Source organism: Eurosta solidaginis, chromosome 5 (genome assembly GCF_040869045.1).
Source record: "Eurosta solidaginis isolate ZX-2024a chromosome 5, ASM4086904v1, whole genome shotgun sequence".
NCBI lineage: Eukaryota > Metazoa > Arthropoda > Insecta > Diptera > Tephritidae > Eurosta > Eurosta solidaginis.
Genome location: NC_090323.1, coordinates 258,611,116 through 258,636,372, shown reverse-complemented (window position 1 = coordinate 258,636,372; position 25,257 = coordinate 258,611,116). Strand labels below are relative to the sequence as shown.

Below are 25,257 nucleotides of genomic sequence, written 5' to 3'. Positions count from 1 at the left end.
TCATGAAACTAAATAGCCAACGATTTACAATAAAAACAAGTAAGGAAGTCTAAGTTCGGGTGAAATCAAACATTACATACCCAGCTGTACACTTAAAATGCTGTTGTTGTTTGTTTTGTGTGCTTAATAGTGTTACAAGGCTGCGCAATAATACATATACATATGGTTCTATTCTGAACTAATTTTTCTTCGAGTTATGGCTCCCGAAATATAGAAAACTCTTTGTCATAAAAGGGGCGGTGCCACGCCCATTTTTTTAAATTTGTAGTTTTTCCTATTTATTGTTATAAATCCACTTGGAAAATGAAATACTATTGATATAAAGCTCTTTTTTGCAAAGATATAGCTTACTTTATTCGTTCACGACCCTTTTAAAAATCTTTTGTACAAAAGTGGGCGTGGTTATCATCCGATTTCGCTCATTTCAATACCAATCTATTCTGGGTCCAGATAAGCTCCTGTACCAAATTTGGTGAAAATATCTCAATATTTACTCAAGTTATCGTGTTAACGGACAGACGGACGGACGGACGAGCGGACATGGCTCAATCAAATTTTTTTCGTTCCTTATGATTTTGATACATGGAAGTCTATATCTATCTCGATTCCTTTATACCTGTACAACCAGCCGTTATTCAATCAAAGTTATAATACCCTGTGTACTCCGTAGATGTCCCAATTAGATTCGGCGAGATTAAGCGAAGGCGAGAGGTGCACATGATCGACCAAGCGGGAAAGGCGTGGGTTCAAGCGCGGGGCTGTAAAGTGTCGAAGATTATGTGTAGGTCTAACAACTTTAGACTAACACAGTTGCTCCTATCATTAAAAAGAGAGGACTGTAGACTCATGACGGGTATTATGACTGGACACTGCCTTCTGGCGTCACATGCCTTTAAACTAGGCTTGGTCAGTGATAGCAGATTTAGGAAGTGCGGGTTGGAGGAGGAAACGATCGAGCACCTTCTGTGCTCGTGCCCTGCACTTGCCAGGCTAAGACCCAGCTATTAGGTGTGATACAGCTGTCAGATCTAGAAGCAGCAAGTGGCTTAAGTCCTAGGAAGCTTCTAGTATTTGCCAAGAGGACGGAGTTATTTTATAACATAGGTCCTGCTTTTTGATAGGGTTTTTCAGTTTGGTCGGTAAAACAAACTTCCGGTAACACTACGGACTCAATTAGTCTATGTGAGGTCCTCATGGACCGGCCAGTTCAACCTACCTACCTACCCTATGTACTAGTACAGCTGGTTATAAAAAAATAGTATAAAGCTTAAGCCAATAATCAACACACATCAATAGGCGTGTTACATATACAAATAATAAAATAAAAGTAAATATATTTAAGTATACCACACATAGAAAGAGAATTACAACGCTTCGTATTAAAAGTTTTCTGATAACCCAGTTTCAATTTTCGCCAATTAACCATTCATGTATGCATTGTTAGATCTTTTTTGTATTTCCTCTTCATTGTTTTTTTTTGTTTTACAATTTGCTATGAAAATTTGAACAATTAAATACGCGGTAGCATGTAAGTAAATAAAGAATTTACATACATACATATATTAGGCGTAATTTTCCACACACATACACACGCAAATCAATTTATTAAAAAAAGTTGTGATTGCTATCGTAAAAAATTGAACCGTAACTTATTACAAGTAATTGTGTGTAACCGTTAAGGCCATTCGCAAATATACAAATGTACGGTCAAATGCGAGCTTATCGCCTATTTGTGTCTTTGCTAAAAAATTACGGTCTATTTGGTTTCGTGTGAATACTAAAAGCTACGCAAATGCATTCAACTTTTATTCTTGACATTTGGCGGGTAAAAATTTAGATGTAAACTTTTTTATGCTTTTTCATTCGTAGTATTACCTATACACAGACTAGCACTGCCGTGAACTCACGTAACATAGGAGACGGATCTTAGATATTTAACTCATATTTGCTTCATATATAAGTACCTGGGCGATTGAACTTAGTTCGGTAAGACTTTAATTTGCATCAGAAATCATGCAGCGTCGAGATATGCAACACATATTACGTCATAGGTTAGGTTAGGTTAGGTTGAACTGGCCGGTCCATGAGGACCTCACATAGACTGAATAAGTTCGTAGTGTTACCAGAAGTTTGTTTTAACGACCAAACTGAAAAACCCTATCAAAAACCAGGACCTACGTTATAAAATAACTCCGTCCTCTTGGCAAATACTAGAAGCTTCCTAGGATTTAAGCCACTTGCTGCTTCTAGATCTAACAGCTGTATCACTCCTAATAGCTGGACTCTTAACCTGGCAAGGGCAGGGCAAGAGCACATCAATCGTTTCCTCCTCCAGCCCGCACTTCCTACATCTGCTATCGCTGACCAAGCCTAATTTAAAGGCATGTGACGCCAGAAGGCAGTGTCTAGTCAGAATACCCGTCATGAGTATACAGTCCTCTCTTTTTAATGATAGAAGCAACTTTGTTAGTCTAAGGTTGTAAGACCTACACATAATCTTCGACACTTTACTGCCCCTCGCTTGAACCCACGCCCTTCCTGCTTGGTCGATCATGTGTACCTCTTGCCTTCGCTTAATTTCGCCCAGTCTAATTGGGACATCTATGGAGCAAGCTTCAAGGGATGTGCCCTTTTTAGCTAGTTCGTCCGCTTTTTCATTCCCATCTATTCCCATATGCCCTGGGACCCAATATAGATGTATGCTTCTCCCTGTCCCGATTCTCTCCAGAGACTGCTTACACTCTAACACGCATTTAGGTGCTGTGCTATGCGAGATTATTGCCTTAATTGCTGCTTGACTGTCAATATAAAAGTTAATACGATTGCAGCTTGAGCTATTTTCTTCCAGGTTTCTACTGCTTTGGTTACGGCTACTATTTCCGCTTGGAAAACGCTACAGTAATCCTGTAGTAAAGCCTGTAGGATCTGTGTATTTCCGGATCAGCACAGTATACCGCAGACCCTACTCCCTCCACTACTTTGGAACCAGCTGTGTACACATGTATCGCCTAGTCCGCCATTTGAGCACCCTTGCGTCAACCGTCCACCTCTATTGTGGCCTTAAGATCTTCCTCGAAGCGCAGATAGGGAATCAGATTACGTCATGACTATACTAAAAGATATTTCTTAGTAAAAATATTATATGAATTTTACTTCTCTTGATACCCATATTCGAACATTTAATATATGTTTTATTTTTGAATTCCAAACTGGTGGCAACATTGTCTTAAGTAGCAAGAAATAGACGAGAGCCATGAGATATTAAAGCACACAATTTTACAAATATAATAAGGTAACTCTTTATAGCAGCTCTAGGTCAAAATATTTCTAGTATTTCAGAATAATGACGCCAAATATGTTTGTTTGGTCGCTAGTTTGGCAAATGCTGTTTAATCTTAAAAGCATCAAATAGGTGGCAATCAAATACAAATAAACTTTGGGCCACTGTTCTTCGGTTACTAGATCGCCCTTTTAAGTTTTGTAGGAACTAGCGCAGGTCTTGAAATCTCCATCCTCTGGAGAAGGTATTAGTCCCACCAGTCATGTAGGCAGCGTCCTTTTTCTGAAGCGGTACAAAATGTTCCATTTAACCAATGGTATATCTGGCTCACCAAAAACCTAAGGTCTCGACATGTGTAGCATACATCTATAGGACACTGGTTATATGTCTGCCTCAAATCACGACGTAAACGATTTGGTTTCGCGCTACTAGATTGGAAGACATCAAAATACCTTGATGCTTGATGTTTTTATGCTAAAACCTGGTGCCGTAAAACCGTGGAGGCGTTAGTCAATCCCAAACCGTTACATCACGTAGATTGAATTGAACTGCATAATTGTTGGTTGGTTGCTGTGTTATCCAGATACTTAAGATCCGAGCCCAAATAGAGCGCCGAACGCTATTTTGATGCTATTTCTCTTGAAACCAATTGGTGCTGTTTTGAGTAAGGATGGTCGGTGCTCGGTTAAAGCTATTTGAATCTGCTGATATATTTTAAGGAGCATATAGCAACTTCTAGAAGTGTCGATAGTATATAACCATCCATAGTTTAAAACCTAGTGTGAGCTAGAGCTGGTCATTCGCACTGGTAGTGCATGACTGCTTTTTTCTGGCCTCATGACTTCTTTTTTTTTGATCTGCCCTCTCTTCTATTGCTGACGTAATTAAGATTGCTAGGTTATCTTGCAGATATTCGACGAGTACCTCTGGTTACTCTATTACTCTTGTTACTCACTAATGCATCTCGATCGCCTCCACAGCATCCAAAAGTGTCCCTGCCTTGCAAGTTTGTCTGCGTTTTCATTGCCCTCATTGTTCCTTTGACTAGTAACTCATGTTAGCATGATGTTTGCAGCTTCTAATGTCCTTAAACGAAGTGGGGGAAGAGTTCAGTGCTTGGTGGCTATCTGAGAAAATGCGTACCTCGCGCTCTCTTATCGAGTCTGGAAGAAGGACTGACAGCGATACCTTAAGTTGTTCAGAGAAGACACCAGCTTTCACATGTGTCGCATGACATTTAATTATGAGAAAGGGGCCTCTGCTCGTAGGGTGGGTTTTTCGGTAAGTGTAGGTATATTTAATTTTTCAAATTTGCGTAAATATTAAGTTCGCAGTTAAATATAATAGCCATTTGAATGGAAGCATTTCTGATTCATAGTAATGATCAATTTGCTAAAAAAACAACATACAGTAATGTTGAAATATTGAAAGCGCAAATTTGTTTGTTTTATAATATTTGCCAAATTTATCAGCAATTTTCCTTGGCAAATTTGTTATGCATCATTTTATAAATAGAATGTGTCAAATTGTGCGAGAGCGTGAAAATGGGATAAAACTGAAATAAGCCAAGAGAGCAAATACAACACAATAGCGCCTTAATGGTTAGGCGATTGTGATTTCAGCAGTTTGACCGCGTTTCGATTCCCGGTAAAACATGTTGAAATAAATAAACGTTACGAAATTGCCCGACGATGATGACGTGGCGGTTTTAGAAATGGTACCAACACAATATGCCAGTAAATGTTTCCTTCTTGTCAGGTTTTCCTAATAAAACCAAAGATAATAATTGAATGGCAATTATCATTATCATTTATCGGTGTTAAGCTCATTAGTTCTTTAAAAAAAAAAAAAAAAAAAAAAATTTTTTTATAAATAATTTAATCAGCTGTTTTTTAAAATTACGGGGTTTTCGACAGAAATAAAAATTAACTGATTAAATGTTACATAAAAATAGCGAAGAGTTAAAGTGACAAAAGCAATAATCAAAAAAATTAGAACGTTTTCATATTGAAATTTTGGAACGTATAGGAACAGCCCTTCTCAAAACTTGGTGCTGATGGTAAATTTGCTGCATTTTTTCGCCGTTATTCACATATCACGGGTTTTCAGAGACTTTGTGGCAACCCCTCCCGCCATTCAATTCAAATAATTACACTACACATTCCTTTGATCTAATGCCTTTTTAGAATATAGTCCATTCATACTTGCGAATAATATACCCGCAAATGCTTCCATTAGGCCAATCACTGTAAGATTCCACTCAAGTACGATGATTACAAAGCCACTTTTCCGCTTAACTTTGTTCTAACGAGAGTCCACTTTCTTAATTACAAAAAGTTGTTCTTCAAGTGTAATAAAGACGATGTCATGAACTTAGCGCAACAGCGAAGCTTTCGTTACCAATTAAAGTACATTACCCATTAAAGTAAAATACTTCATAACCACATACAATAGGGTGACTCAGATGCATTTAGCGAAAAAAATAGTTTTAATACACATAACACTGAAATCATCATAGGAAGCTGAATTTGAGTCTTAGTAGTTCGACACAAGGATGTCGTGCTCAGCTGAGTGGACAGATGTGACGTGTGGAATCCCAAAGTCCCTACGTGTGGGCACCTGTGGTTATGTGCTGTCATCCAGATGATTTTGATTATAAAGTAGTTCTTTGTTTCAAGATTGAGAAATCTCTGTAACCAGAACCCATAATAGTATTTTAAATCTTATACTTTTACACAGTACTTGGCAGGTATACATTGTACCACCTCACTGCTGTGGTTGGTGCTTAAATCGCGAACATACGTCTTGAAGGTTTAAAGGACTGTCTATCTGCACCGTCGCTGATCGCCGCGATTTAATTGATACTTGGTAGTAGGAGTAGATATTGACTTCCCAAGGAGTATGTTTATATGTATTTGGACCTCGATTCTTGCATGGACGAGCTATGAATCAACCTGCGAGTTAAGAGAAGAGTGATGCCAGACGTTTACATATATTGAAGCTGCTATGTTATGGCAGATATTGCTGACGACACTCTAGCAGCGCAGTTTCAATATCAATGTTATACGGTTTTGGGGATAATTACGAGCATGGTTATCAAGTTATAAAGTTAAAAATGTTTGCTGTATGGCTGTTTTACATTTTGTTATACCAAAAAAATACCGAAATAATCCAAATACAGTGCGGATGTGCTACCAAAGCATTACCGATATGACCCCGAAAAAGTTTCAAAAAGATACAGAGAATGTTACGAATTGTTACTATTATTAATATGGTCCCGAGAGGATATGGAAATTATAAAAAAATATTTCCGAAATGATGTTGCCCATAATAGCGAAATTGTTTCGAAAGAACCAGAAAATCACTCGAAAATATTCGCGAAACATTCGAAAAAGTAGTCCCGAATTAATGTTCATATAGGCCAGAATCGATCACAAAATTATTTCTTACAGAAGCTAGCAATACTCGGAAGATAGTCCCTTATTAATCGGACGATATTCTTGGAATGTTTCGAAAACAATATCGAATGGGCCCCGAAGTTATCAAGAAATAGCTCCGTAGTGGCCTCAAACTGGTTTCGGATATAGTCATGGTACCAAAATACTTGCGATTCGGACCCAAAATAAAATCTGATATTATTGCAAGGGACCGGAAGATTTCCTCTTTATTCAAGCAACAAGAAATAACTATTATTTCCCGAGCGAAATAAAAAACTTCAAAAATAACGATAATCCTCTAGTTTTATAGCAAAACTCAGAAAAATATAAATAAGTTTCCGATCAAAATAAAAAACTCCAACAATAATAACTATTTTCCGAGTGAAATAAAAAAAATCCCAAAAAAATTTATTTTCAAAGAAATAAAAACATAAAAAATAATAATTTCTTTCCCAGAAAAACTCCAAGCGAATTAGATAAATAAACAAAAAAAAAATATTTTTATTGCCAGAGAAATAAAAAGCTCGAAAAATAAATGTTGTTTAAAAAAAAAAACTTTTAAAATGATAAGTATTTACGGAGCGAAATAAAAATAATAATTATTTTTACCAGAGAAATAAAAAACAACAATAATAATTATTTGGCGATCGAAATGAAAAACACGAAAAATATTAATTATTTTCCGACCGAAATAAAAAAAAATTGTCCGAGCGAAATAAAAAAATTTCGAAAATTAATAATTATTTTCCCAAAGAAATAAGAAACTACAAAAATATGAAAAAATGATAAAAAAATTATTTTCGGATCGAAATAAAAAACTATTAAAATTATAATTACTTTCTTAGCGAAACCTGTATATATTTATTATTCCTTGTTTATAAAAGTTTTATATGTAGTTATAGTCAGAAAAATTAAAAAATGAGGGTGGAATTACCCATTCGGTGTGTTTATTTTTGTTTAAATTTTAACTAATAACAGTTATTAGCAGTCCCTGTTGTTAAATATAAAATGGTCCTTATTACATTGACCTACTTAAAAATCATCCCAAAACCCCCAACTGTGTATTTTCATCGCAAAAAAAAGTTTTCTTATAATAATTCGCATAACCGCAATGTATTTGCAGTTTTTCCTTTAGCAAATTAAATTTCAACTTGACACTGGCACTGGCAGTCACACAGGGCTATCTCAGTTACGCATCGCTGCGCCTGACGGCTATTGTGTGAACTTTGTAGTAGAACTTTTACTTAACATTTTTTCGTTCAATTTGAATGAACAAAGTATCTACGCGCTAGAAAAGGCAAAGTCCGACTTAGCTTACAAAAAAAACTAAGTTCTTTTTTTTAACATTCACACATATTTACAATGTACGAAACTTTAGCACATAATGTGTGTCCCTATTATTTGGTGGTTTAGCGTGCAAAAACGGGTAGAGCACCACCCTGCAAATGCGAAACCCAAACTCATTAGGGAGCTAAAACTAACGTGAAAAGAGTTGTGTATAACCCATTTACGGCCATCTACTAAATAAGCATTTACATCCCAGCCAGCATTTTTTCAAATTTTGATAAAAAAATATTCAAATATCATACCCTAAGATGATTAAAAACGGTCAAATTTAAAAGCATTTTCTGTTCGAATATTAGCGTATCGTCGGGAGAAAAATGTACCACAAATATGATTATTCTTGAATAATCATTTATGATTCATATTTCGAAACGCTTTTTATTCATATTTGATATCATTGTAAAATTGAGCTTTAATTGTTTTAGAGTAATATTTGACTGCTTTTCACAGCCATTTTCTGATCATATTCGTGAATATATTTCAATCGTTTTGGTTTAGGTTTTTGACTCATTTTTGAATGCGATTATGATGCATTTATTCTTCATATCTCATTCAAAATAAGATACTACATAATAATCTTATTTCATCAGGGGAATAAAGCATGCGGAAGTGAGCTATTTGAACCACAAAATTACTCGCAAACAAACTTGACCGATATTCAACTGCGACTACAACATCCAACATCAGCTATGATCGTCAATATCTTAAAATACGATACGGTACGGGATGTTGAAGACATATCCAGGTACATATGTCAAGAGAGTTTCACTTACCTGGTCAAATAGCTCACAACTTTTGTATTGTCCAACTATTGTGTATTATCTGGGAAGCCGAAGGTGTAGAAATGGTTGGAGAAATCTTCGGGCATGAGCAGCATTTGCATTAAATTGTCTTAATAATAAAAATTTAATATAAATATTTTTTCTGAACTTCATGATTGAAAAAATGTGTGTATGTGAAAAAAATAAGTTTTTCAATGAAAAGTAAAATTTTAACAAGTATAAAACTCATTATTCAGTTAACAAATATAGTCAGAAAAGATTCAGAAAGGTGAATTAAAAATAATTATAAATGTTTGATCACCTAAAGTAAACACATTTGATTCAAATATGATTCCAAAATGTGATTGAAAAACTATATTCAGTTTTTGTTCATCGAAAGGTAAGCATATTTGATTATTCTTTTTGTTGACTTTTATGAAATATTAAAATTTAATCATCAAAGGACTTCAAGAATGATTCCAAAACGTGATCGAAAAATGATTTTCAGTTTTTGATCATCAAAGTTATTCATATTTGATTATTTCTTTTGTTCAATTGTATGATAACTCATTATTTAGTCAGAAAGAAGAATCAAATTGTATTTATATGTAGGGAAATTCAAAATGCCGTGTGGGATACTTATTTGTATGTTGTTGTTATGTAAAATGTAAGTATTGTAGTTTCACAGCTGAGCTATCACGTTTAGAACAAGTAAAAGCCCAGTTTTATGTTCCAGTTATTGCTCTCCTATTTTTGGTTTATTGTTGTTAACTTTTGCCAGTTATGAGGGGCTACCTGTTAACATTTAAGTAATTTATTATATTCTGGATTGTGTAGCAAGCAGTAAGTCCGACAGCATTTCGTTATTCTGAAATTTAATTAGGTTACACTTGGTTGATTGCGGTAATGAATGCCGATACAATTTCTTACGAGCTCTGTTTGTTTGTATTCAAGTTTTTAAAATTCTCATATGCAGGTTTGCAAATGTCATTGTTTTTGTAGGTAAGTGTAAGGATGGAGATTTTGGGGTGCATTGTTTCAGGTTTCTTTATTGTTTTAAATTGAAGTTGGTTGACTTGATGACTCTTGTAAACTTTTATTCACTAAAATTGTGCGCCCAGAATGACTAATGATCAATCAAGAAGCAAGTCATGGTACATTCACCTTTTCTTTGAACCCATTCATTTTACTGTGGTTAAGGTTCAAAGTCACGTCATTCGGGTATAAATTTATGTAATCTTTTTTGTATTACATCAAGAACTGAGTTATTTGTAAAATGCGCACCTTGAAATGAACGAACTTTTATTAGGGGGGGAGATACGTTGAAGAGAACGTGAGATTTCCAGACCAGTAACAGAAGATGTAGGAAGTTCGGGCTGCAAGAAGAAACTGCTGACCACGTGTTGTGCGCTCCCGAACTCAAGGCTTCAGCTACTATGGGCGGTAGACAGAGTAACCAGATGTCGAGGCAGCTTTTGAGCAAGGTCCCTGAAAGCTTCTAGTAATTGCCAAAAGTACGGAGTTATTTCAAAACATTATTGGGTGTTTCCGACTAGCGAGTTAATCAGATGGACGTAGTCGCACTCGCAATAGGCTATATGATATGCATCATTCCATTCCAAAGATTGTAAGAACGGTATTATAATGGTACTGCGACAAGGACTTTGTTTTTAAGAGATACTTAATGTGCGATTCAATGGATTGTCAAAGCTATTTATAGCTTCTCCAATCTGATTGTCAACCTCACATACCGGCGGTGAGTTCTGTTTTTTTAGCAGACGAAGCTCTGGCAACCTAAAGTTCCTCAGGGAAGGAGGTAATTGCATTACTTAGAAGGTTCAGAGTGCTCATGGGAAATCGTTCCCAAAAGTCGGGCTAATATGATGCTATTTTGCGGAATGTGCCAGCAAAGAACTATCATAATTGATGCATCTTCACAAAACCTGCGAAGAGGCTTCTTATCTCTGCAAGAAAAAGAAGCTGGCATCGAAAAAACCAGTGCTCCAAGTAGCTTAATAGTTGGGTGGGAGATCAGATAGGCATCTCGCGCTCATGACGCTGAGTACTTCATTAACATGTAAAACTATAAGAAAATGTTCCAGTATATACTCGTGGGGTTCGTTGTCACAGCAATATTGGAGGCAATGAGAAATAGTGAGAGTTAACAAATCTGATGCTACACTAGAAATAACTGAGGCAGTCACAATGTATCACTAACTTACAAAATACAAAAAATTAAGCATTCGAAATTGGTACTATGTAAATGGAACAGAATAAAACAAATTCAGAATTACAAGCATGGCGCCCATGCAGACACGGTAAACTAGGTGATATATTGAGTGTTTCAGTGGATTTTGGCATAAGACATCACTTACTTATCATCAGAAAACTCTTAGGCTCAAAAAGTAAAAGGTAATAAAATTTGCTATAAACTGTGCATACAACACTTTTTGCTAGGCCCTGCAGATTTAAAGATAATGAACAATCATTACGGATTTTTTCAATTTTTTTTGTAAAAATATAATAAAATTTGTACTTCGCGAGGAAGGATCTCGAAAACTTTTTATTTTTTTGCAGATTTTTTTCTTTCCCTCTCAGCTTTGTTTTCTCACAAAAAAATAAGCTCTCACTCAACAAAATCTATACACTAATACAAAAGTTATAAGCATTCAAGTAAATATATCCATTTAATACTTAAGTACCCTACTGTTACATATGTGTTAGTATTCGTATATCAGTTAGTTAGTAGGTAGATTTTCGAAGGGTTATTAGATACAAAAAACTGTTAGTGTCATTTTCCCAAACCCAGGGTACATTTCAAGCAAGAGCATATTTTTAAGGCAGGTAGTGTTTTCTTTGTAGAACTTGGGAACCTTTTTATCTAGGTAGGCTTGCATTTTTACTTGATCTAAGTATAAATAATAGTACATGCGCCTTGTTGCTTCATAATATCTGCAAGGCTCGCCGGATGCTTTTCAGTTCATAACTGCAGTTTATAAGCCGTCATTTACTTAAAAATATAATATGAATAAAAGGGCGCGAGAGATTGAATGTACAAATGATCCAGATATATTCTGTTTCATCTGCGGTCGATTTATCGTTAAAAGGATGCGACGTGTGTTTTCAAATACTTTGAAAGTTACATACTATAAATATTTTGTAATTGAGCCTAAAAACAATGAAAAGCCATGGAAACCGAATACTGTGTGCACCACATGTCGAGTCGAATAGATTTTTCGGAAACCGGTACAAAAAGGTGCGTTGTAAAAATTAGGAATTTGCTCCCTTTTAATGCATAGCTGACTAATTTCTGAAACTATCTATTTAGGCGACGTATGAAATTTATTACACCAATGAAGTGGAGGGAACCAACTTGCCATTCACCGGACTGCTATATTTGTACTAAAAAAGTGCTTGGGGTTGGAAAGTCAAGAAAAGTAACCTATGCGAACGTATCTACAGTGTCATTACCAGAACTAAATTCAATGGAAGCTACATACATTGCCAGAATCAAATTTAACTTTTGTTCCGGCTCCAGTTTCTTTGTCAACAGCAGTATCTGATTACGCGGCATCACGTTGTACTGAATTTCAAACGGAAAACGAAAGAAACTCTTTGTCACAAGCACAGCTCAATGATTGGATAAGGGATTTGGAATTGTCAAAGGAAAAGGCCGAACTACACGCCTCTCGTATGCAACAATTTAAATTTGTTTCATCCGATGTTAAGGTAACATATTATAAAACTCGTCACGGACAATTTTCCAAGTACTATACGCAGGAGGACAGTTTTTGTTACTGCAAAGGCATTGCTGGTCCATTCAAACAGTTTGGTGAACCATATGATTCAAAAGAGTGGCGATTGTTCATAGACGGCCGTGTTATCGCATATTGGCAATCAAAAGCCATCTATCCCGATAGCGCATGCAGTAAATACGAAGGAAACGTATGAGATAATGCAAAAATTGCTCAAATTAATCAAATACGAAGAACATGATTGGAAAATATGTGCCGATATTAAAGTCGTTGGAATGCTATGTGGTCTACAAAGTGGATACACAAAATACAGTTGATTTATATGCAAATCGGATAGCCGAGCTCGTCAAGACCACTACATCATAAAGGATTGGCCAGAACGCATCGAATTTCAAGTTGGGGTAGATAACATAAAATACTCCCCACTTATAAAGAAGGAAACAATAATTCTACCTCCGCTACACATCAAGCTCGGCCTTAACAAAAACTTCGTCAAGGCTTTGGAGAAAGAAGGCGAAGCTTTTCATCATTTGAAGACAATCTTTCCAGAGATTTCAGAAGCAAAAATAAAGGAAGGGATTATTGTGGGACTGCAAATAAGGAAAATGATGACCAATAACCATTTCAAAGAACTATTACCACCAGTGGCGGCAGCAGCGTGGGATTCTTTTGAAAAGGTCGCTACTTCTTTTTTAGGCAAACACAAAAGTCCTAACTACGAGATGATAGTGAACGACTTAATCAAAAACTATGCGAAAATGGGTAAACATCATCATCCAGTTCCGAACAAATAAGAAAGAGAGAAATGTAAACAAAAAAATTGTTCTGAATTGAAAGACAAATCCAGCCTAAGAAAATTATATACTAATGTGTCACTTATGTATTTATCTAATATACTTTTTTATTTTCTTTCAGGAGTAAATATGTCTTTAAAAATTCATTTTCTACACTCCCATTTAAATTTTTTCCCGCCAAATCTTGGCGACGAAAGTAACGAGCATGGCGAAAGGTTTCACCAGCAAATGTAAATGATTGAAAGTCGTTATCAAGGATTCGGGGATGTCGCTATGATGGTTGACTACTGTTGGTTTCTCATAAGAGAAACCGATCCTAGTCTAAATAAGCGTCAAAACAAGATACATATCTTTTTCAATTATAAAATAAGATCATAGAGTTAAGACAGAATTATATGTACATATGCTATTATTTGTAGGGTACTTAAGTTTTACTATATGGATATACTTATTTGAATGCTTATAACTTTTGTATTAGTCCATCGATTTTGTTGATTGAAAGCTTATTTTTTTTTTGTAGTAAAACAGAGCTTAGAGGGAGAAAAATCTGCAAAAAAATAAAAAGTTTTCGAGATCCTTCCTCGCAAATTACAAATTTTGTTTATATTTTTACAAAAAAAATTGAAAAATCCGTAATGGTTGTTCGTTATCTTTGAATCTGCAGGGCATAGCAAAAAGTGTTGTATGCACAGTTGAAAGAATTCCTGTGAAAAATTTTATTAAATAAATTTGCTTCAATAGCAGCACCTTTAAATAAACTTAGCAGAAAAAGAGTGGAATTTAAATGGGATGAATCGTGCGATATAGCATTTGAAAAACTTCGAAAATCTTTAATTTCTCTTCAAATTCTCCAATACCCAGATTTCAAAAAGGAATTTATAATTACAGTCGACGCTTCAAAAATTGGTTATGGTGCCATTATAAACCAAAATAAAGATGACATTGACTTACCAATTTGCTTTGCGTCAAAATCATTTAATAATTCAGAACAAAAGAAATCAATAATTGATTTAGAGCTTTTAGCTGTATTTTTTGCTATAAAACAATTCATACCATACGTATATGGCACACACTTTACCGTCAAGTCTGATCATCGTCCATTAGTTAACTTGCTTACTATGAAAGACCCCTCTTCAAAACTTTCACGTATTAGGCTTGAACTATCAGAACACAACTTCACTATTGAATACATAAAAGGTAAAACGAACGCAGGCGCAGATGCACTTTCTCGCATCATAATAGAAGAAATTAAAAATTCAGGAAAATCAATTTTAGCGGTACAGACTAGATCACAAACAAAACAATACGAATTAAGGCAAAAACAAATAGACAAAGAAGAAAAAGTAAAGAAAAACATAACATTACAAGTTTATGACAATTTTTCAGATAAATTTTCAAAGAAAATACCCAGAGCAAAAATCCCAAATAAGTTATGATAAAAGTGGTAAAATTACAAATTTTAGATAAATGCGCATTTAAAACACAAAAAAATTGAGTTAATTAAGGTTGCGTGTGCTAATAAAATAGTACATTTAAATGAATCACTTTTGAAGCTCCAAAAAGAAGCTGGCAAGCGCAACATTAATATAATTGCATTGCAAAAAAATTATAATCTTTTCAAATATTTTTCGATATCAGATCTGAAAACCACGGGGAATAAAATTTTAAAACATTTAGAAATCATCATAACCGAACTCATAGAAACCGTGACAGATGAAGACAAAAAACAAAAACTTATAACAATTTACCATACCGACACAATTTTAGGAAGACATTTCGGTAGCAAAAATGTTTATGCAAAACTCAGAACCAAATATTATTGGAAAGGTATGACGCGCGACATAGCGAAATTTGTTAAAAACTGCGAAAAATGTCTAGTGAATAAGGTAAAGCCAAAAACAAAAGAAAATTTAGTCATAACCGAAACACCCTGTAAGCCATTCGACATTGTTGTCATTGACACAATATGGCCTCTACCAAAATCCGATAATGGTAACAAGTTCGCTGTAACCATTACATGCGATCTCAGTAAATACTTGGTAACGATTGCGATACCTGATAAAAGTGCAAAAACGGTTGCCTCAGCTATTTTTGAAATTTTCATACTAATATATGGCATTATAAAAAACTGATTTGGGCACAGAATACAAAAATGAAATTTTGTCAAAGTTAACAAAATTATTAAAAATGGAACACAAATTTTCCACAGCGTACCATCATGAAACTCTTGGCATAGTAGAGCGAATCCACCGAGTTTTTAACGAATATTTAAGATCTTATCTAAATTCCGACTAGGAAATATTTCACTTTTCTTCATAACACAACAGCAAACACAGTATTCGATAATAAGTTCTCACCATACGAATTAGTCTTTGGCAAAGCAGCTAATTTATCAAACGAACTGAAAACCGATACATCGGGTCTATTTACAACATAGAAAACTATTCGAAAGAAGTTAAATTTCGTTTTCAAAAAAACTCACGCATTAGCAAAAAAAGCCGTTACAGAACACAAATTAAACAAGTATGGAAGGTTAAGTTCGAGTGTAACCGAACATTACATACTCAGTTGAGAGCTATGGTGACAACATAAGGGAAAATAACCATGTAGGAAAATGAACCGAGGGTAACCTTGGAATGTGTTTGTATGACATGTATATCAAATGAAAGGTATTAAAGAGTATTTTATGAGGGAGTGTGCCATAGTTCTATAGGTGGACGCCATTTAGGGATATCGCCATAAAGGTGGATCAGGGTTGACTCAAGAATTTGTCTGTACGATATGGGTATCAAATGAAAGGTGTTAATGAGTATTTTAAAAGGGAGTTATCCTTAGTTCCATAGGTAGGCGCCGTTTCGAGATATCGCCATAAAGGTGGACCAGGGGTGACCCTATAATTTGTTTGTACGATATGGGTATCAAATGAAAGGGGTTAATGAGCATTTTAAAAGGGAGTGGGCGTTAGTTCTATAGGTGGACGCCTTTTCGAGATATCGCCAAAAAGGTGGACCAGGGGTGACTCTAGAATGCGTTTGTATAATATGGGTATCAAACAAAAGGTGTTAAGGAGAATTTTAAAAGGGGGTGGGGCTTAGTTCTATAGGTGGATGCCTTTTCGATATATCGCCATAAAGGTGGACCAGGGGTGACTCTAGAATGTGTTTGTACGATATGGGTATCAAATTAAAGGTATTAATGAGGGTTTTAAAAGGTAGTGGTGGTAGTTGTATATGTGAAGGCGTTTTCCAGATATAGACCAAAATGTGGACCAGGGTGACCCAGAACATCATCTGTTGGATACCGCTAATTTATTTATATATGTAATACCACGAACAGCATTCCTGCCAAGATTTCAAGGGTTTTTTATTTCGCCCTGCAGAACTTTTTCATTTTCTTCTACTTAATATGTTCTAAAGTTATATTTTGCGTCAATAAACCAATCCAATTACCATGTTTCATCCGTTTTTTTGTATTTGGTATAGAATTGTCGCATTTTTTTCATTTTTCGAAATTTTCGATAAGTGGGCGTGGTCATGGTCGGATTTCGGCCATTTTTTATACCCATACAAAGTGAGTTCAGATAATTACGTGATCTGAGTTTAGTAAAGATATATCGATTTTTGCTCAAGTTATCGTGTTAGGGGCCGAGCGGAAGGACAGAAGGTCGACTGTGTATAAAAACTGGGCGTGGCTTCAACCAATTTCGCCCTTTTTCACAGAAAACCGTTATCGTCCTAGAGTCTTAGCCCCTACAAAATTTCACAAGGATTGGTAAATTTTTGTTCGACTTATGGCATTAAAAGTATCCTAGACAAATTAAATGAAAAAGGGCGGAGCCACGCCCATTTTGAAAAATTCTTTTATTTTTGTATGTTGTTGCTCCATATTATTACTGGAGTTGAATGTTGACATAATTTACTTATATACTGTAAAGATATAAACTTTTTTTTTAAATTTGACTTAAAAATTTTTTTTTTTTAAGCGGGCGTGGTCGTTCTCCGATTATGCTAATTTTTATCAAGCATAAATATAGAAATAGCAGTAACGTTCCTGCCAAATTTCATCATGATATCTTCAACGACTGCCAAATTACAGCTTGCAAAACTTCTAAATTACCTTCTTTTAAAAGTGGGCGGTGCCACGCCCATTGTCCAAAATTTTACAAATTTTCTATTCTGCGTCATACATTCAACTGACGTACTAAATTTCATCGCTTTATCCGTGTTTGGCAATGAATTATCGCACTTTTTCGATTTTTCGAAATTTTCGATATCGAAAAAGTGAGCGTTGTTATAGTCCGATATCGTTCATTTTAAATAGCGATCTGAGATGAGTGCCCAGGAACCTACGTACCAAATTTCATCAAGATACCTCAAAATTTACTCAAGTTATCGTGTTAACGGACGGACATGGCTCAATAAAATTTTTTTTCGATAATGATGATTTTGATATATGGAAGTCTATATCTATCTCGATTCCTTTATACCTGTACAACCCACCGTTATCCAATCAAAGTTAATATACTCTGTGAGCTCTGCTCAACTGAGTATAAAAATCAAACCGGATATAGCAAATGTTCACAACCAATATCTGTCAAGGTGCTTGAAAAAGAACCCCGCGACAAGCATTGTTGTATCTGCATTGGTCCTCATACCGTAATAGGTATTGACGGTGTTAACGTCACGTTAATTAATGACAAAACGAAAAAGGAAGAAAATAGTCCATAAAAATATAATAAGAAAAATGAACTAAATCAAATTATTTAAATTTAAAGTTAATTTAAAATTATTTCTTACTGTTAAATTAGAAATAAAAATTCATTCCAAATTTGAGAAAAAAAAAACCAAAATGAAATCAAATAAATTTAAGTCAAGATTAAACCTTAAGAATTTAATGCTTAAACTAGATTTAAACATATGAAAAAAAAATAATAATAATTTTTGAAAATTATATTACATGAATTTAAAATCTGCTTTAGAATAGCCTTAAACTTTTAAAATACTTTTAAAAATTTTTTTTTAGAAAAAAAAAATAACATCACTTTTGGGACAGAAGAATTTGGCCAATGCTTCTTTTCCAAAGAGGGATGATGTAAGGCAACCCTTATGGTAAGTGTTGCTTGACCATTAAGTCAAGCAATGCTTATTAAACACAACCATCATTCATAATGAGGGTTACCTTACAAAATGTCAAACTGAATGATGCCAGAATATGTGCTAGTGTTCATCTGAACGGTCGATCTAATTTTACTTGTGATAGATGTAATAAATTGGAAATACTCAAAAGCTCTCAGTTAACTTACTTTTGTGATTTTTAATAACTTTTTATTAAAAAAACTGTAAACGTTATTCATCTAAATCAGTGGAACAATCTTTATTTCAAATCTATGGTAACAAATGTGAGTAAGCTAATGCTAGCAATTGTGAAGATTTTTCGACTGAAACCATTTTGGAATTGTTCAATTCGTTCTTGAGATATATATGATTAAGTGGACCCAATTTTTATTTTTTTTGAAAAAACGGCTATTCGTAAATATCTCAAAAACGTTACCATAGAATTAAAAATAACCTTGATTTTCGGAATCAGGGGGTGATTTTACATAGGAATTTCATAATGGCGTATCTGGTGCATTTTGGCTGTAAACCAGTGTAATTACACAGTAAATATTCCTTTGTTTGTCTCATTATTGCGTATGGATGTACGGGGTTGTAATCACTCAATGTCAAAAAGACAATAAATATGTAAAAATATATAGGAACAATGTTTATGTACATATGCATATTCACCATATTTGTAAGTACATACAAAGGTATATAAATATACACAACCGTGTTTTTTCATTTTTACCTTTACACTTTTTGTTACTTACATACGTTAATTGATGATAAATAATTGCATATTGCTGATTAGCGATCGCGAATTCTTGGAGATTACGCAATTAATATACTGTGGACCCTGAAAGTGATAATACACTTTCATACAAAAACATACATATATCTATGTTATTTTTCTAAGTTATCTAAACAAATGTAAAAGCATCGTGACTCAACAGAGCTATTTATAAATAAACATTCTATGTATGTATTGCTGATAAGAATTAAAATATTCATTTTCGTTTGCATTTCAATGCAAACAATTTGTAAATTTTATTCATTTGTTGTTGTTTTAATATCTTTAAAATAGATGTAGAGGGTGCCACAAAACGTAGAGCAATTTTTATGTGCGAATATCAATGCCTACATTAATCAAAATCTTAAATTTTCGAGAGATCCATATTTGAAATATATCTCCATATATATATATATATATATATATATATATATATATATATATAATGTATATTTGAAATATTTAAAAATTTGGTATTAAACTCGCTTACGCTACGCACAACATTGATATGAACGAACGTAAATTTGGTGATGTAGCGGCAAGAAGTGTGATTATGTGAGTCGTAAATCAGCTGCCCAACACATTTGTTTGTTTGTCATGTGTGGTGTTGATTTCACCATACATTGAGTGTCTTGCACTTGTTTGAGTAGGTACCAGCTAAATAATAGCATGGAAAAGAAAGAGTGGATTGTGGCTATCGCATATTAAAGTATGGTGAAATTTTTTAAACGTAAACCATGGTGAAAGCAATACACGCCATTGTGATAGAAACTAAGTGTGATATCTTAGCTGTCAACTGCCTGACAGGATGTTCAATATGGCTACTTTTTAGCGTTTTGACAGGGTGTTCAATATGGCGACGCATAGGGCCGCCTATCTTCAGCGGGTGATAGAAAGAGATACAGAATGAGACAGCGATAATCAATTACAAATCAGGTGATCCAATCACTTTGGAATTTTGACGTCTATGCAGAAGATATCACACTTAGTTTGATTCACAATGATACACGCATTGTCGAGTTCAAATGAGTTCTCTTTTGTGCTATGCAAATGCATTTGACGCACACTGTATAAAAATATACTAAAACATTAAACTTCGTTAAAATAAAAATCTAAATTGCTGGGAATTTGACCTATTTACATATATAACCCGTCTCGAAAATATAAGTAAAAAACTCTATTGATAAATTTAGTGGTGTAAGGTCAATGGTCATAACGTCAATTGACTTTATGTCCACTTCAATTAATATGCAATGGTCACAACATCGCATTTCAAATGGTTACAATGTCAGCGACCATCCTGCTTTTCCGAAATTGTCATAAGGTAAACTAAGCGTTTTATTATATTCGCTATATTTTTGTTCAGTGGAACTTTTTTTTAACAAATTATCGGAATTATCCTTTGTCTATATATTGTTCCCGTTATAGAGAACAACTGGATAAAAACTGGCTCAAGGAGGCGCTCCTTGAGGTAATAAGAACTTAGCCAACGCTCTTTTTTCTTATACTTCTTTCTCATTTTAGTAAAAAAATTTGCTTTAATTTAAAATTTGCAATCGTCATAGGGTCAGACGAAAATTTTCTAAATGACCATAAAGTCAATTGAACTTTTGACCTTTTGAAATGATCATAAGGCTAATTGATCTTGCGGTAATTCGAAATGTTCATAACTTCAAGTGACCTTTTGGACGTTGACCTTATGTCACTACACCTTTAGATTCATCATCAATATTCTGGAAATTTCTGACGTTTCCATTGTATTCTCTCACTGTTTCAACGTTTGCTTAAATTACTACTTAGGCTGTTGAATTTCCTTCATTGTATAGGCTCTCAGTCAGGTGCATCTAGGAAAGTCAATAGTGTCAGTGAAATACAATTTTTTCTAAATATTTTTTAGGGGGGGGGGGGGCGGGAGGCGCGTAAGTAAGAGGAAACTACTTCAAATTTTTTTTCAATTTAACTTTCTTAAGTTCGTTTTATGTCTATTATTTGCTTTTAGTTTAACTAAACTTAAGAAAGTATTTAAATTATGAAAGAGAATTCTGAGATAGTTTGCTTGGCAAAACTTACAATTATCAGTGAAAGTGCAAAAATACTCTGAATAAATATTGCAGATATTATTGAATACTTTCGCACTGCGGGTGAAACTGAAACTTTTATAATGCTCCCACAAATATATAAATAATTATAATTATAAAAGATTATTTCATAAATGCTTAAGAAAGCTTACCAACTTAAGCATACCAAATCACCTTCGTTCACGCTGGTTAATGCCGCTAATAAGTTGACTCTTTGTAATTTAAATTTTATTTATTTTCATGCATTTACATCTGAATACCGGCGCCATTGTGTGCTTCAGTCAGAGTTGTTTGCATCTTAATCGCAAAACTCATGTTGTCATATCAAAAGATAAACATAGAAGATAATGAAGTGATAGTAAAAGTCATGCCGTACTCTGTACAAATATCCATATATAGACACTGCTATTACTTTGTATAAACTTAATTGCTTTCTGCTTTTCATCAGTGGATCTGGACATATGGAATCTGAAATGCAACGGAAACAGATAAACAGCTGCAATGTACTGTAGATCCGTATGTACATGAGTACATTTGTGTTCAAATAGTAGATATCTATGAAGATGCTTTGATAAATATAGAAAGAAGACACACATCTAAGTATATGACTCATTTGCTTAATTGTATGCTTACTTAGCTTTCAGGAAGCGCGTTCAGATTAATTATAAGCATTGGCACTGCGAAGTTATAGCCACCGCCGATTAGTATCGAATCAAGCGCGTTATTTGCATGTTAGATTTACCAAAGTTGTTAAAAACATATGAGGAAGATAAAAATTAGACTTTGTTTTTAGTCGGCATTTGGACATCAACAAAAAAGCTACGAGGTAGGTACAGGGTGTGGCAAAAAAAAAAATTGTTCGAGCGTGTCAATAGTTTTCGGAAACAATTATATAACCAAAATGACTTCCGATATTTTTACTTACTTACTTAATTGGCGCTTAACCATTTAAACGGTTATGGCCAATATTTTTAGTCACATTAATTATGTTCATGCTCAGGTCGCTTTTTCCGGAAACCGTTCGTTTTAGGGATGAACAATTATTGTGTATCGAGGGATGAGTGGAATATTACCCTATCTGAGCTCCCAGTACTTAAACGCCCTTTATCAGATTATTTTTTCAAAACGCCCTATCTCAGTATTTGTTTCAACAACGCCCTACCTAATGTCAAATTGTATTGATTTAACGCTCAGAGAGCACACTTTTAAACCAAGTTTTAAGATAAGATGTTTTCGAATTGACAACCAAGATAGGGTAATATTCCATTCAGCAATCGAGGTATGTATGTATGAATGTAGTTGATTTTCTTAGCTGAAAAAAGAAGTTTGAACGACTCCCATTTACAGATTAGGTTAAAACCTGAACTGGTGAATATAATTTAAGATGATGTTATTTTCATTTCGATGAAGTAACTGATCTCAACTAAGGAAGGCACATTTGCAGCCACATGACTGTTGAATGATATAAACTCTAAATTATGAAAGACTTAGTCTATCTAGGAACCAATGCTATCAGCGAAAAAAATGTCAGCCCATAAATCAAATGCAGAATCACTCTTGGCAATAAATACTATGAGCTGAGTAGGCAATTGAAAATATTAGACCTCTCACAATGAACTCTTTAAGTTCCTTATTGTAACTGTTCTGATCTTTGTATGACCCGAAATCATAAACAGTGTCGAGAGACAATAAAAAGGCCCTAGCAATGTTCGAGGCAAAAAATCTCTGGAAGATTCACAAACATGTTCGTAAGGCGTGTTTTGAAGGAGGTATGATGAGGAACTGTATGTATTTTACTTAGATATGAAAATAGAGCAGTGAATAAAGGCCCAAAGGATTCGCTCATGTTATGTGAATGAATGAGGAAGTTAAGATCAGAAAATATTCCTTTCACGGTTGGTATTTGGTGGCAAAGGCAGCAAGAATAACACTAAATGGAGAGGGACTGGTGAAGGAAGATATGATCTACCTTGGTGCTTCAAATTATTATACGTTATTGTGAATGCGCACAAAAGCATAACAGTCATGCTCTTTGGTCGCTTGTTTCTTACTAAATTGTCTGAGTAATTTTGTTCACGTGTAAGCATGAGCCATTATTTTTCATACAGTCAGTTCGACGACCCAAGCCATGCCGATATTTGCTTTAGATTGAACACATATAAAGCTTCACCCCTGTTTACTGCACTTAGATTAGATTAAGTTGGTTGGTAACTGCACAGTAAGGGGACGACATCTCACTCGAATACTTTTTGGTCCATTGTATTAAGCCATTCCCTAGCAATCATACTGATCTAAAATTATTTAGCGAATCACTGCTAGGCTACGATAAAGTTACAGGTTATGCAGACGTCTGTCTTGGATATTTGCAGAGAGTAGAATACGCCACGACCTGGCTAGTCCTAGCAAAAGATGAACGGCTGATTATTTGAAGCAGTTGAGAGCTCGAAATGCGTCCAATGTCATTAAACAGTGCAATTATAGATAAAAGCTTTTTAAGCCACCCTTTAGTATACGAGGTTGTTTAGCAATGTGAATTTTACTTCAGCATCATAAAAACATATGCACGAATACTTATGAGCCATACTCTATTCTTTCGAACACAATGAATCATAATTGTTATTAACACTCTTTTTCACATCAATTACTTATCGCACTCTCAATCTTTAATCATTTGCAGTTGTCTCCAATTGAGCTGAAGGAATCCATTCTACCGTTATCTTTGTATATCCAACAGTGAAGTGCGCCAGTCATCTCTACCTCGAATGCTTTACACAACAAAATATCGAATTGCCTAAGTGCTGCCGCTGCATGTCATAAAAAAGCATGAATACAACATCTTATCGCAGTCGATCCAGTGATGAAGCGCTTGATGAACATTTAAAACTACAACGCGAACAACAAGCAATGCCAATGGCTTCCACAATGCGTAGACAAATGAATGCCAATAACGCTGCAATACCACCAACACCGCCATCAGTACATGAACCGATGCGCTTACGCACCGATTCAAATGCCACAAGTATTTATATAATTGGTGCAGATACGAGAAGCGGTCACAATGGTGGTCCAACGGCCAACACAGGACGAACAACAACACACAGCGATATGATCGATGGTGGTAGTAATCCAGGTACAATGGAACGTCGTCAACAAAATCGTTTATCGTGGGTGAATATGCGTAGATTTGGTGGTGATGATGTTGATGTGATGACACATCATGATAGCGCCGGTAATAGCACAGTGACAGTCACACCATCACCACAAACGACACGTAGTTATATATCAACGATATCTACCATAACAGCGACAACCGGTACGACCGGTGGTGCGGGTGGTACATTGAGAAGTAGAGTTGGTGGACATGGTTATATGGGCAATGGTACATTAAGTGGACGTACCACAGCCACATCGGGACGTATTAGTAATAGTGGTGCCACTACAATAAGCGGTAGCAATAATACATTAAACGATATAATTTCGGATTATCATAGTCATGAAGCGATTAGCAATTGTGATTTCAATTACTCCAATACAGTTGTTGCATCCACACCTCATACCAAGAAACTGTCCAGCAGTGGCAGTTTTAATGTGACGAGTGGCAGTACGGCGAAACTTTTGCCAATAGCGGATGATGACGCAAATCAGCAGGTGAGTTATACTGGAATTTATTGATTTTTTTACACATATTGCATTAAAAAAGTTTGATTAATTATGTGCCAAAATTTTACTCTTAATTTGAGCAAAACGCTCATATATGTAACTCTTAAGGTTAATCAAATGTTGAATGTTTTATTAAAAAATATCGACTGCTGAGTGGAATATCAACTATCTTGTCTAAAGTTTTAAAATTATTCTATTAAAGGGGATTGCGATGGGTTTTGTTTTAACTCTTCTATTCATGAATTGTGAATATGTTGAA

At 34.8% G+C, this 25,257-nt stretch overlaps 1 protein-coding gene across 5 annotated transcripts in view; it reads left to right on the top strand.

Annotated features, from left to right (window-relative positions):
- Window positions 1–25,257, top strand: part of blot (bloated tubules) — a 208,022-nt gene that overhangs the window by 78,732 nt on the left and 104,033 nt on the right. For all 5 annotated transcript variants that reach the window (XM_067790042.1, XM_067790039.1, XM_067790040.1 and 2 more), the window contains one exon: window positions 24,016–24,986. In XM_067790042.1, the coding sequence (XP_067646143.1) occupies window positions 24,162–24,986 (825 nt within the window). In that variant the 5' untranslated portion in view covers window positions 24,016–24,161. The remainder of the gene's footprint in view (window positions 1–24,015; window positions 24,987–25,257) is intronic.